This window comes from Formica exsecta, unplaced genomic scaffold (genome assembly GCF_003651465.1).
Source record: "Formica exsecta isolate Colony F162 unplaced genomic scaffold, ASM365146v1 scaffold218, whole genome shotgun sequence".
Taxonomy (NCBI): Eukaryota; Metazoa; Arthropoda; class Insecta; order Hymenoptera; family Formicidae; genus Formica; species Formica exsecta.
Window position 1 is genome coordinate 1008081 of NW_021849477.1, and position 13904 is coordinate 1021984.

The following is a 13904-nucleotide window of genomic DNA, read 5'->3' on the forward strand; positions in this document are numbered from 1 at the left end:
GTCGTGTAGTGAAACTGTGTACGAGAATCCGGAGCAGGCGTTTCTCTCGGAACGGACTTTTAATCTTCAAATCCACGCACCCGGTGACGGCACGCACCGGCGCAAGGTCGCGTCCTGCCATCATCATCATCGTCATCGAGTGAGTCCCAAAGAAGGGGGGTCCGTCCCGTCTGTCAGCCGGGCGGTGGCCGCGGCGGCGACGCGATTCCGCTTTGGTCACCGTCGCCGATTTGGCACGCGAGTTGTCAATGAAAATCGATCCCGAATTATCTGGGTCAGGGGGCATCAGCCGCGTTGGACGCTCGCCGAATTTAAACGTGCCATATGATCGACGCGATCGGATCAGTCGATCACGAACGTACGGCTTGTCGGCACTCGGCGATAACGCTTCCGCGATAAAAAAGATCGGTCGTGTCGCCAATCAGTCTTCTTTAACGGAGCCGCGCGCCTCGTATCGACATCTTTTTTTCTTCTGAATAATTGATCGGGCACGACAGACGGGCGCCGCGATAATTAGCTCGAAACGTCAATAACGCGCGACGGTCTTTCCTTTGTTTATAGCGGCGAGACTGTAGATGCATTTCTTGACTGTATAATCATAAATATAGTAGAGATAAACCTTTATCATAATTGAACGCTCTTGAATAATATATTGGAACTTATTGAAATACACAAGAACCTTTGCACTTGACTGTATCATAGAATTTTACAAAATGTCGAGAAAACATTCAGTTGTTGACCAGCGACCATGGGACGATTTACAGACTTCCTCGTCAACCAAGACAACTACCATGACGACAGCAGCCAAGCTGTATGGCAAGGATCTGAGCGAGTATGATGACATTGATGTGGATCAATTATTGTCAGAGCTTACGCCAGAGGAACTAAATATACTGGCCAAGGAAGTGGATCCTGATGTAAGTCTGTTTTTTTAAATGATTAGTAATTTTGTGTATTTTTTTATCATTGTTTTTTAGAAATGACTGATTTTAAATTATGTTCATAGGACAGCTTTATGCCTCCTTCGCAACGTTGCAGTTACGAATGCAACAAGAGTCCTACAGGGCCACTGAATCGAAAGAAACTCATTGAACATATTAACAAGCAAGCTCTAGAGACACCTGATATTCCAGAATTGAAACCATATGTACCTGGTGTAATTAGAGGAAAAAAAGTGAGTTCACAGATTATAAAAGTAGTTTCCTTTCTGAAATTATAATTATGAAAGAAAATATGTATATATAGAAAGTAACGATGCAGTTTTGCGTAATATTTGTATTAATTATATCCATTGTATTGTTTCAGTGGATGCCGCCGCCACAAGAGAACATAAAAGAAAAGGAAGCAGAGGAACAAATCGCGATAGATCTTGGGGATGAATATGAACAAGCGCTTTCGGCTGCCACCCAAGAAGAAATCATTGACCTTGCTGGTAAGATCGATCATTTCCGAGAGTCCATTGTATTGGAATTGAAAGAAATGCAATTATGTAAAATTGTTTCTTTCTTTCAGCTATCCTTGGATTTCATTCTATGATGAATCAAGATCAATATCATGCGTCTCTACTGAATTCTGGACAACCGGTCGGACTCGGCTGGGATGGAGTGACGAAAGCTAGTAAACCGAAAGTTTATCCGATGGAACCGCCCAACGACACGGATGTCGATGCTACCATTAAACAAGTGCGAGATGATGACTCCAATCTGAGTGACTTAAATTGGAATAATATTAAAGTAAGTAACAGCGATTGGTAATATTTTTGCAGAGAGAACGATATATTTTATTCTGAGCTGGTGTTTTGTTGCAGAATATTTCGGACGAAAAATTCATACAATTGTTTGAAGGATTGGAAATGAACACACATCTTGAATCGCTAAGTTTAACCAACGTTGGACTCAACGACAAGACCGCACAACGGCTTGCTGATGCTTTAGAAAAGAATTCGACACTCAAAGTACTCAAGTGCGTATTTTATATATTCTTGCGCAAAAAGTCCGTGCGCAGCTAACTTCTCATTGTTTTAATATTAAAATTTCTTTTCAGCGTGGAGACGAATTTCATAAGCCCACCTGTGATAGTAAGGCTGATCAGGTCCCTCCTTAAGACAAAATCCATCGAAGAATTTCGATGTTCGAATCAGGTAGATTATTGTATAAAATATGTCAAAAACTCTGTGACAAAAATAACGACCAAGAAATCTTAATATTTACATTATCTTTCAGAGATCGCAAGTACTGGGTAACAAGATTGAGATGGAAATTACGCAATTGGTAGAACAAAACCCAACGTTGCTACGGCTTGGGTTACATCTGGAATTCAATGATGCTAGACATCGCGTGGCTGCGCATTTGCAACGCAACATTGACAGGAGTAAGTACATAAAAAGCATTGCAAAGATTTATAATATTTATCAGCATATTATAGATCATGAAAAATACATATATGATTGGTAGCCTATAAAAAAAAAACTATTATTTAAAATATCAATTTTAGGCTTAAAAGGATGTCTTTCACATATAAATAATTGACATCAATAAGATAATTAGCATTGATTTACTTATTTATATAACCAATTGCGAACATAATTAGATATAAAGGCTAATGAAATGTTGTGGCGACTATATTTTAGTGTCGAGTATGAAGTTCTTTCCACAGGTCAATGCGCAATAATCTTAAGCAGGTGTCACATAAATTGAATTAGTAATGAAGCGTCTCGCGGACGCATTATGTAGATACCATTGTTTCTATCACGATGATAATTGTGCTATTAATTTTACGTTTAGATGGGAGCAATTGTATGGGGGACTATGGAGACCATGTGACGAAATGCTTCTAACCCTTCCAAATCTGCTTCGTAGTCTCATGTAGTGCTTTACTGTAACACATTTCATCATTTCATCTATTCATCTCGCTGTATTCATTTATTATTTTTTTAGCTAGTGACACATATAGAGGTAATTATAAGCTCCTTGTCCCGTCTCTGTGCGATTGAAAATGAAACTTTCTAATTTCTGATAGTGTTTTTCCCCAAACTCTTGCAATTTAAAGTCGATTAAAAGATGTGAAAGTGAAGCCATATATAAGAATGGCTATGCTTCTTTAAAATTTTAATTTTATTTGAAAACCGCTGTTTCCTCTTCCTCAAATAACATATCAAGCCTCTCACTTCATGTTTTATATCTCCTATCTTTTTTATCTGCTTTTTTTTATTACTGCTTGAAAAATTTATTTTATCTCTCATTTGTTGTTATTAAAGATATAGATAAAGAAAAATGTTTGTGCAAACAACACAAACTGATCAGACTGTGATCTGTCTGTTTCAATTTACAGCAAAATACGGAGAAACGAAGATTAGAGTAGTTTAATTTGGTATGGATCCGTCGACTGATTTTCATATTTAATTAAACGCTTTTATAACTCGATTAACGATGAAACTCGCGCATTATCAACATTAAGAGGCACAGCTTTTTATGATCTTGATTATTTAACAAGACGAAGTACTCAGGACGCTTTCACGATTGATACGCTTCATTGTATTTTTAATTTATTGCTTTTTGCTTTTTTGCTAAATATGGCATTATTACAAAGCAACATTAACAAGTGGTATCTGAATTATCATGTCACGTTAGATTTAATTTCCTAGCAAAACATGTACAAATTAATTTGTAAATTCTTAAATCTCGCGCGTGGGAATCTCCCAAAATTATATCTTCTCGTTCTCCTATTTACGGCATGCATCGTCATTGTAAAAATCAAAGCATACAATCTTATGAAATTTTACTTCGAAATCCTTCAAAAATCTTAAAAATTGTTAATATAAGAGTTACATATCTTCTGTATTGTTTTATCGAATCTTTGTCGAAAAATCATTCCCAATTCGAATGACTTAGATTACTGTAATTCTAATTGATTATTTATCTGGTTAGTCTTTCGTGTGGAAGCCAAGGAACGAGCTGAGTTTGTAGTGATCTCTGGTGGCCCTGCAAACTTCACCGTTCATCCCGCAGATGACTTAAAAAATAGAGCGTAGCGCTGTTGCAGCGCAGTGAGTAGTTTTGTTATCAAAAGTGAGCTTGCCTTTCCCCGTATGACCTGATAACGTGTTTGTAGTATTTACATTGATCCTATATACACGTATTAATTTGTAACGTTAACGTTTCAGTAAAATTTTAATGTTAAAGTCTTGAATCTAATAATTTCTTAATAGCACTATTTAATATTTTATATGATGAGTGTAAAAGGATGCATCAATTTGACGAGATCTACTATTCTTAGCTATCAATGACAATCCCGAATGTGCCCTTGATCTCAGCATCCGATTGATCATTAGAGATAAAACCGTTTGTAGTTTTATGTGCATTTTGATCAAAAAAACTTCTCTCTCACGGAGAAAGTCACATGCAACAACAATTATCTCCCGAATATATCTCATTACTAAACGAATGCAATAATAGTTTATTCTCCATATCTCTCAGAGTAGGATAAAACAGGTGTCATGATAAAAGTGATAAATGCGACTAATATTTCAGCCCTCAAGAATCCGTCGCACGATCTTATTTTGTTGGCATTACTCTTCCCATCTCTATTCTGTTCTTATGCATCCCGTTCCACTTTCTTTTTAAGTTTGATTGTCTCTCACACTTCCTTTCTAATACTTCAATATACTATCATGATACATACGACGTATGAATGACAAGGGTCTAGTTTTTTATTATTCGAGCTCAGGGTATCTTGTTGAGATTTTGCAGGCAGGATTGACAGGATTGACGCCCCGGTCCCTACTCGACATTATACATCACATTTATTTGACGCATATGTATATAGGTGTTCGTCACAACGTGGTCGTGTTTCTTTTATGACATGCAGCGTCAATATCGCGATGTCGAGCTGCAATAATCCATCTTGGCTCGCAAGATCGTTAAAAAAAATATATGTAGATCGATTCTAGATATTTTGACGGGTATCTTTTGCTTAAAGTTTCTGCGTATAAAATTTTTTCTGATTATTACAGATAATTTAAAAAATTAATTAAACGTAATATTCTAATACATATCGATAATCAGAATCTTATCTTGCCAGTCGAGATTCGGTGCCGTGAAATTTCTCTTATCGTGAACGTTTACATCCACGACGATAGACTATGCAAGTCCACATGCTGCGATATATGTACTTACGACGCCTATTCTTTCCCAACAGTACGGAAAGATCTATCGTTGCGGCTACAGTTCCGATTCTTTAACATGAACCACAGGAAACCTGCCTTGATTCAATGAAAGGTAGCTACCCGCTGTGTGGTAGACCGTCAGCAGAATAAATCGCATCTTTCCCTCTCGCGCGGGGAAAGCTTAACCAACGCCAACGCTATTTTTGTAGCTTTATTAACATGGCTTTTTATTAAACAAATAACGCCACAAAAAAAAGCATAGTCGGTTTGTTCAAACGCGAAAATAGAATATTCGTCGTATTGTTCGTAGCGAGATACACATACATATTGTATATATTCTATATAGATTCGCAAAACTTTGTGCTTCCGCATAATCTCGCGAAGTAGATTCGTCAAGTTCGATTCCGATGCTTTATTTCGAGAAACGATTATACAATTTACATATAAATTAAATGATATTCTTTCAAGCCTAATTAGTGCATGATTGATCTCGAAAAACAAAACTAAGTAGATTTTATCATAATTGCAGCCGCATAAAATTAAATCGAGTTTCGTTTACGGAAGAGGGTTGCGTGACTTTTAGAATATCGTGCAATTCGACGTACGCACATCACCATAGTCATTACCATTGCACCTTTTTGCGATGCAATGGAGTTTAGATGCATCCTATCAAACACGATGAAGTCGTGACGCGTTAATTTCCACAGAAGCGAGGCTCCTAGGAGCTTTATTCGCCTCGCGTGACATCCTGCCGACGTTAACCCGTCAGCTCGAAGACAGCTTAACACACGCCGACGTTGGTGCAAACCGAATCTGACTGACGTCTCATACCGAGTGAATCGTTGCCTGAACTATTCGCGCGGGCATTTTTTTTTCTTTCGAGAACCGCTCAATTATACGCGCACGTCCGTCTAACAAGTCTAATCGAGCCTTCTCGTGGATGGGATGAATAGTCTCCTTTTTTCTTTTGGAATAATTAGAATTGCGCGTACGTCGGAAAAATCTTGCGATGCTCTAGCGTGGGATATTTTTATGAAAACGTTAAAGCATACTCGGTCCTCGGAAGCCTTAAAATTTCCACAATTTTGAGTTTTGTACAAATTCCTTGGATACTTCAATCGTGATATTTTTTTTTTTTTTTTTTTTTTTTTTTTTAGCTTAATAAAATCTTGAGATTCTAAATTTCTCTGGAGTTTTTTATACTCTCTGAACTAAATTCTCGAATTTTTATTTATTTCATTTTCAAGTTTGCGAGTTTTTCTTTTCCGATAAGTATAATTTTGCAATTTTACTCTCTAGTTTTGAAAATGTTTGAATTGTGCGCGTAATTATCGGATTTTACCTCCTGCGAATTTTATGATGCGCTAACGCAGATCGGCGCCGTGTGTTGTAACGCTTACAAAACGCACCGTGGAGGCGTTATTTTTAAAATGCAACTCGCTGAACTGAGAGAACAATTTACTCTTTCATCGGGGATTAACGACGCGAGCCGCGTTAATGAGTCTGCGAATACTAGCGCACCAGGCGCAAAATTGCTAATATTTATCGCGAATTGTGTGAACGGCATTTTAAAATAATATTTTGCGCAGTGCTTTCACGTAACATGAAATGTTAGTTGTCGATGCGGGTGGATTTTATTGCGTGGGATTTATTTGGGGTGACGGGAAGATCTCGCTCGTAACTTGTATCTTTAGAGACCACATTGCATCCGAGAGTAAAATAAACTGTAAGTACTTCGTAAACTGTATAAATATTATACTTTGAATTTTATTAATGCAGTCATTATGCTTATGTCGTTTTGTTATCATTAAAGAAACAATGCGGATATGTATATTTTCTAACGGAATTTTGTTTTCTAAAAATTTAATCGGTAAATATGTTCTGAGGAGTTATCAAGAGTAGTGCATTGTCATTTATTTTAATAGAGAACACAATCTGAAAACTATTTATATAAGCTTGTGTTTTATCTTCGTTGGATAAAATTCATAAAAAACAATATAATCTCTGAATAAATAAATAAAATGAATAAATCCTGTTCAAATTTCATATGATTTCGAATCATATGCATATTCACATGAAGAAGGTACATATTTATTTGATATCATTATCAGTATCGTTTTTGCTATACTCTTGAACCCGCGTGATCCTCCGATCACCCTGCAACTTCGCGCGGATTATTGGGGACCGAGGATTTAACTGCGCGGAATAATTACAATAATTTTCATGATTTTCATTTAAACCGATGCATATATCGCGCATTTAGCCACGAAATTTCGCGCTGAAACAATATCACGGATATCCGCGTTGTTTGTTCGCGCTATACGTCCCGCCGTCTTATTTCCGGAACGAAATATGTCAACGTCGATGATGGTGAGAGTTTTGACTTGGCGCTTCTCCGAAAATTTTTTTTTTCGCTGCGTTAAGCCGTTAGGCATTTTTTTCTGCTCGCTGCGATTTTTCTCTCTATCACAACGTAGACTAAAAATATTCCTCCTGGGAATAAATTTGTGGAAGACACATGCATTAGATTAATGGTTAGGTCGCATCTGTTTGATGACTAACAACAACATCGTGCCGTTGTGTCTGTCTTTGCCAATTTTACGGAAAATTCTTCCACTAAACTAACATTGGAGATATATATAAAATTTACCACTTCTCGGTCTCGAGCTGCTTTTTGCATTTACGATGAGTTCGTCGCTGTTACGTGTTCGTAATGCATATTAAATCTTTAGATACTTCGGATCCTCTTTGTTAGTCCCGTCTATAAAGGCACACCGAGCAAAAAATTTAATGGAACGTAATCGGAACGAATGCGCCTCGAGCTTCGATAAATTACTTACGGAATCTTTAAATCTCCGTCCGATATTGCTAGACATGCGAGAATAATTACGAGTTGATGATGAATTATCGACCACGAAAATGACTCGGCGAATAAACGGGGATAGATTGTGAAATTTTTTCTTTGCAATTTTTTCCGCGTGAAATGTAATCATATGTAGGACTCTTGAGAACTCTTAACGTTGATGCAAGAGCAGCTTACGAGATTGGTATATATTATATTTTAAGGCATGCCACATGTCGCTCGACCGAAATGCGAATACGAGAGGTGCGCAAATTAAAATGAAAATATGATACTTTTGATTCGTCATTATTATTGCGTTGTTACGCGTGCTAAACTGAAGTACGTTCCAAAACCGTGTATTTCAATTTTAACATTAATTTTGAATATAAAAACATTTTTACCGATTAAATAAAATGTATAAATGTTTTGAACAATCTACGGAAATATATGTAATACATTCAAGCCGAGTTTTCGAGTTTGATAACAACGAGGCTGGTAAAAAAAAAAAAATTGGTGCTCGTTTAATCGCGAATGGCATAAAAAGAAAATTGCGGTGTCGGCGATGGAATCTGCCGTTTCGCCCGATAGAACGAAACAATTTGGCGAGACCACAGCGAGAACGAAAGACAATTAAAAAGCGACGCGCGCTCGGTGTGATCCGCGCGAGGGGATGTTTTACGTCTCCACTGCGTGTTATTCCTGCCACGCGACGGGATTACTATTTTACGGGGCGGATTACTACGCGGTACACATCGCGTTTTGAAGTACGTTTCTTTAATCATGTAATGTGCTTTTTGTCCGGCAACAATCGATCCTGCACATCGTCGCGGATAAACGGGAAAATTGTCCGACGATTGTTTTACAAAGATTGCGAGATATCGTGTTCTTTTTTCTTCGGGAAAATGATTTGCGATTGTCCATGGGAATTTAACGCAACAACGATTCTGATAAAAAGAAGAGATTATTGATTATATATGCCTCTTGAATTTCTATGGTAGGATTTTTTTCTAATTAAAAGAATCGAGAAATCGGATTAAAGACAATTGGCAAAGTCGCACTTCTCGGATGCGCCGCAGGTCGAGCGATACGTTTGTTACGTTTTTTTTTTTTTTCGTTTTTTTTGCATATTCTTTACCGGCATGTATCGGATCGGTAAAGTATTTTTCTTTTTTAGTTGCTAAACGCATATGATGACAGTGTTTCGGGTGTCTGTTGCAGTACGGCAGTCCCGGCTCGGGGTGGCGACATCTTAACGCGAAGTGGCGTTCGCCTAGGTATCTTATTTTGTACATATATATAATATACACACACACACATATACTATATATATTATATATAAATGTATACTATTCTTTCGCGCACATATATCGACTGATCTCATTGCCGCCTATGTCACCGCTTTAAAGGCTTAATCTACTTATCCTGTCGTTTGCCAAGACAATTGTTGTGTCTCTCGCGAGGAAACGCGAACGAAAATGGGACGACGACGACGAGATATGAAACAGCATGCTTACATTACTTGACTCTATTCGCTGTGTGTACAATATATAGTGAATCGAAAAATTCTTTATTTTGGAGGGTTTTGATCCTCGGACTTATAACCATAGTGACCGACTCTCTTAAAGAAGTCAAGATGTATGGCAAATATTTATAACTGCAATTAAAAAAAATAATGCAATATAATAGTAAATTTAAGCAAAGCTTCTAAGAATTCTGTTTTTTTCGAATTTAGACTCTCACTGTAAATTTCATCTACAGCTAGTTTGATTAATTTACACATTCGCGAATCGTTGAATAAGTTATACGACGATTGATACTCTTAATGGTCATTCTATAATTGAAGAAACATCTATCAGCTTAAATTTAAAGATTATATTGCCCAGATTAATTTACATTGCCAATCGACATTCTTAATAATCATTATAAATTTAAGCGATACATGAGATCGTTTCTTCAAATTTAGAACAATTCTAAACAATTTTATTTACAGTTGGTTACGTACAGATGAATTTAGATATTGTGATGATCAATATTTATTTTTAATGATTATATTCTATAATAAGTTTAGAGGAAACGTCAGATTTAAAACGACGATTCCTTCCAATTTAGACTGTCATTCTAAATTTGTAGCTCATCAGATTAGTCGAGTAATTTCCGAATTATTTATAACATTGCAATTGGATGTTCTTATTGATTATTCTATTTACAAATCGCTATCTCGCGATGGACTATCGAGTATCTTTCGGAATAACCGCACGGTGATGATGCTGGGAGCGAAATTTGCATAGGATCAACGACTGCGGAGAGGATATTTTATCGGATATGTGTCGTTGATGTGGGGACTTGTTGTCGCGCATGGCAATCGTCGAGATCGAAACAACACGCAACGTACCCCGCCGACTACTGTCGCTTAATCGCATTTCTCCGTTTCTCGTTTGCCCGCCGTTTCCTCCCCCTGCTGTTTTACATCCCTCTGTGCGACGCTGTGCATATTCGCCGTCCACGTTGCGTGAGTTTCCTCCGTATAGAACGCTGCGCGCTTATATATGTATTCGTGCAACACACATACGCACTTCTCCCTTCTCCTACGGCTTGATTACATCGTGCATCGCGACATTGCGATGCACGATTCGCGAAATTAAACGGCGGGACAATTTCGACGATGCCGTGATGATATGGAATTATTAATCGCTATTTCTGGATAGCACGTACGCGCAAAAGTAACGTAAACTTTGAACGAAGCTTCCAATTTCTTTTGATCCCAAATTGCTATTTTGTTAAAAATGTAATTTTAATTGGGAAATGTTTTATTAAACGTGCTCGATAATTCAACTATGTTTTCGTTCATCTCGAAATTCGCTCAGAACCATCACTTTAAATTTTAAAGATCAATTTTCTACTTTATGAAAAATTTCAAAAGATAGCGTCGCCTTTCAACTCGTTTACAATCTAGTATTAAATATTTTGTTAATAAAGCTTAATTAACTATATTACGTGGAAAATATGCTGCTTGAAATTGGTATAAAAGAGTTCGTCATTAAAATTAACATCGAAAGTTCTGACACGTGTTTACTTGCTAAATATTATACCGTACAAACTAGAGGGCATGTTGTTACTTTCGCAAACTGATAGTAATTCGCAGTACTCGTCAACTAACAAAGTTCCGACGGTGAATCGCGCTTGATGTCGGGATCTCTCTTCCAACGCGCGAATTTCGAGAATCGAAACTTGGCAAACGCTATTATTGCAGCTGTTGTTGCAGCAGACTGGCGTATCGAACGGGGCGAGTTAGTTCGCGCTGTAACTCTTCCGCCCCGCGATAACGACCGAAATATCTCGAGCGCAGTGAACGCTCGATAAATATTTTTCACCAAGACCGGAGCCCATTTTATCGGATCCCCTTTTACGCGCGGTCTCGTGCCGACCGGTCGGTTAATTTCGTCGCGATTGCATCGATATGCATTAAAGCGCATGCAAGCTTGTATATCGCGCGAGGGCCGCATATTATCCGATATAATGGCACGCTTAGCACGCTGTAGGCACCGTGACTTTTTTAAAGCTTACCCCGATTAGCCGCTGTTATAGCTCGAGCTGCTCGCAATCGTTGCCGCAGATAAACGCAGGTTGCAATTCGGAAGTTTCGCCTTTTATTCTGTAAAATGTATCTCGATATGCACAAGTTCTATATAACTCTTTCCACTGCATTGAAAATAATTTTTAATATTTTATAATGTGTGTTTAAAAAAATGTTATAATATAGACAATATACGTTGCAGCAAAGTTGATATTCTTTCATGGAGATGATGTACATCGTGTATCTTTATTTTCTGCACTTTTAGTACCCTTACATATTTTATTTAGGAATGCATCACTGATTAACACGTTGTTAGTATTTATTTATATTTGGTCCTGTATGTAATTTACACGTTTGCATCCCCAAGACATAGACACTGTAGCACAATTGCATCTCCTGTAGTCAACTATAATTAACACGATCACTATCTATATGTATATACCTGTATTAAATTGGTGGAATATTGTATACGCGGAATGTGTTAACGAGATATGTGCTAACCAATATAGCACATTATACATAATTAGTACAAGGATAGCATCAGGGTTTCACGTTAATAGTAATTAATGATTTAATGCACTGTGAGAGCATGGAGAAACGTACTCTTGTCCTGATATTACTGATGTTCAAGTAGACTACTAATTTATTGCGATTAAATGAAAGGAATATTCTCTAAGGATCGGATAATACGGCGCTGTATGGCGAGATACGGAAAGAAATATATTGAAAATATTTTATTCATCGCGAAATAAAAATATTACTCGTCGTGTGAAAAATGGAAATATCGAGTATTATTAAACTTAATATTATTATTATTAAAATCATAGCGCGCAAGGCTTCAGACGCAATTCTTCAATTTAAATCCTCATATTACACAAGGATGTTTATCGTTGATTTTTCTTTTTTCCCAAGAAAGAGAATCGAATTTTCCAAGGCACAATTTCAGAAACATGGATCTATATAAAAAAGAAAGAATAATAGCAAATTACGGAATGCAGGAAAACGTGAGAAACAACAGAATCGACGAAAAGAGTTGGTTGTACACAGCTTTGTCGGAAAAATAATGGAAGCTTCAATTACCGAATAGATTGCCTCGAATTTCTATTGACGGGCGCTATTCTTCCATTTTACCATTCCTTTCTTTTCGAGCCCTTTGTTTTTCCTTTTTTTTTTTTTTTTTTTTCAGTATCTGTCTGCCAATTTTTCGAAATAAAGTTGCGCACACGATTCGTCATACGCGTGTTCCGAGCGAAACGTCAGCTTTTTGATACGAATCCGTTTAAATGTACGAGTTTATTCGCAGAAGTGTTAGTATAACCAAATATTTCATTGTCCTGTCTATGGTCGGATCTGTGTATTTTAATAATTTAATCGATGTTTCAGCTATAAACTAGAATCTCGTTTATTAAATTCGGACATGTAAATCAATAATATAATGCAGCATATTCCGCATTTAATAACAAATATTTTGGATATATCGATTAGTTTACAACTCAATTTAGCTAGACATTTTATGCATTATATATACTTTTACAATTGTATTTAAATAGATATTTCAACGAATCTATATAAACTTTTATTTTTCCTTGGTGATAAAGTTCCCAGGCGTAACGATAATGATAGTCCAAAATTGCCGATGTAATACGATGTAGTACGGATGGCGCACGAGTTGGTAAAACTCATTAAGAGATGAAAATGCGGCTTCTCTATCAAGCGGGTTCTAAGCTTTCGTCGGCTTTACTTATCTCGGCTACCCTATCCCGCGAGCGGATTTCTTCGGGAACGAGAGTCTCCCCCAAAATCGTACGTACGCGCGCGCGCGCGCGCAACTGCAGCGGTAATGATAAAGCGGATTCAGTCGCGACTTCGGAAGTGCGGAGACAGAGACCGAGAGGATGGAGCCTCGTTTTACGGTGCATTAAATTCTGACGAAGTGGCTCGTTCTATATTGGGGGATCCGAATTATCCTGGAACAGATAAACAGACCGCCGACGGAAGTAGGGGAGAAGAAAACAACGGGGATGTGCAAAAACAAGACAGCGATTTCTAAGGAGGTTGTAGCGATGTTTTTTTGCGTCTAGAAGACAGGGCAGATCGGGAAAAGAGAAACAGTAAGAAAGTATGATGGAAGTACTTTGGGATTTTCGAAAAGGGAAGATAAAATCTAGGGACGCGTCAGTCGAGCGTGAAAAGCTCGACGGTGACTGTCTCGAGAGCTCCGCGAGTTTTCTCGTTTACTTTTTTCACTAGTTCCATAGAGAATCTGTCGTCATATTGAGAGAAAGAAGAAAATTGCCGAATTGTCTGTTTTTCTTAGCAATAGT

The 13904-nt window shown here is 37.5% G+C and overlaps 1 protein-coding gene across 20 annotated transcripts in view; it reads left to right on the plus strand.

Moving 5' to 3' along the window:
- LOC115235364 (tropomodulin) overlaps window positions 1-13904 on the plus strand; it is a 77298-nt gene that overhangs the window by 34176 nt on the left and 29218 nt on the right. For 4 of the 20 annotated variants that reach the window (XM_029807088.1, XM_029807090.1, XM_029807091.1 and 1 more), the window contains 9 exons: window positions 765-917; window positions 1007-1174; window positions 1306-1432; window positions 1513-1733; window positions 1808-1962; window positions 2044-2140; window positions 2223-2370; window positions 3927-4045; window positions 9225-9403. In XM_029807088.1, coding sequence (XP_029662948.1) covers window positions 765-917; window positions 1007-1174; window positions 1306-1432; window positions 1513-1733; window positions 1808-1962; window positions 2044-2140; window positions 2223-2370; window positions 3927-4030 — 1173 coding nt within the window. In that variant the 3' untranslated portion in view covers window positions 4031-4045; window positions 9225-9403. Of the gene's footprint in view, window positions 1-6; window positions 140-764; window positions 918-1006; window positions 1175-1305; window positions 1433-1512; window positions 1734-1807; window positions 1963-2043; window positions 2141-2222; window positions 2371-2783; window positions 3906-3926; window positions 4046-5196; window positions 5277-9180; window positions 10516-13904 lie in introns of those variants that run through there. The other 16 variants (XM_029807101.1, XM_029807102.1, XM_029807099.1 and 13 more) reach the window with 14 other exon arrangements.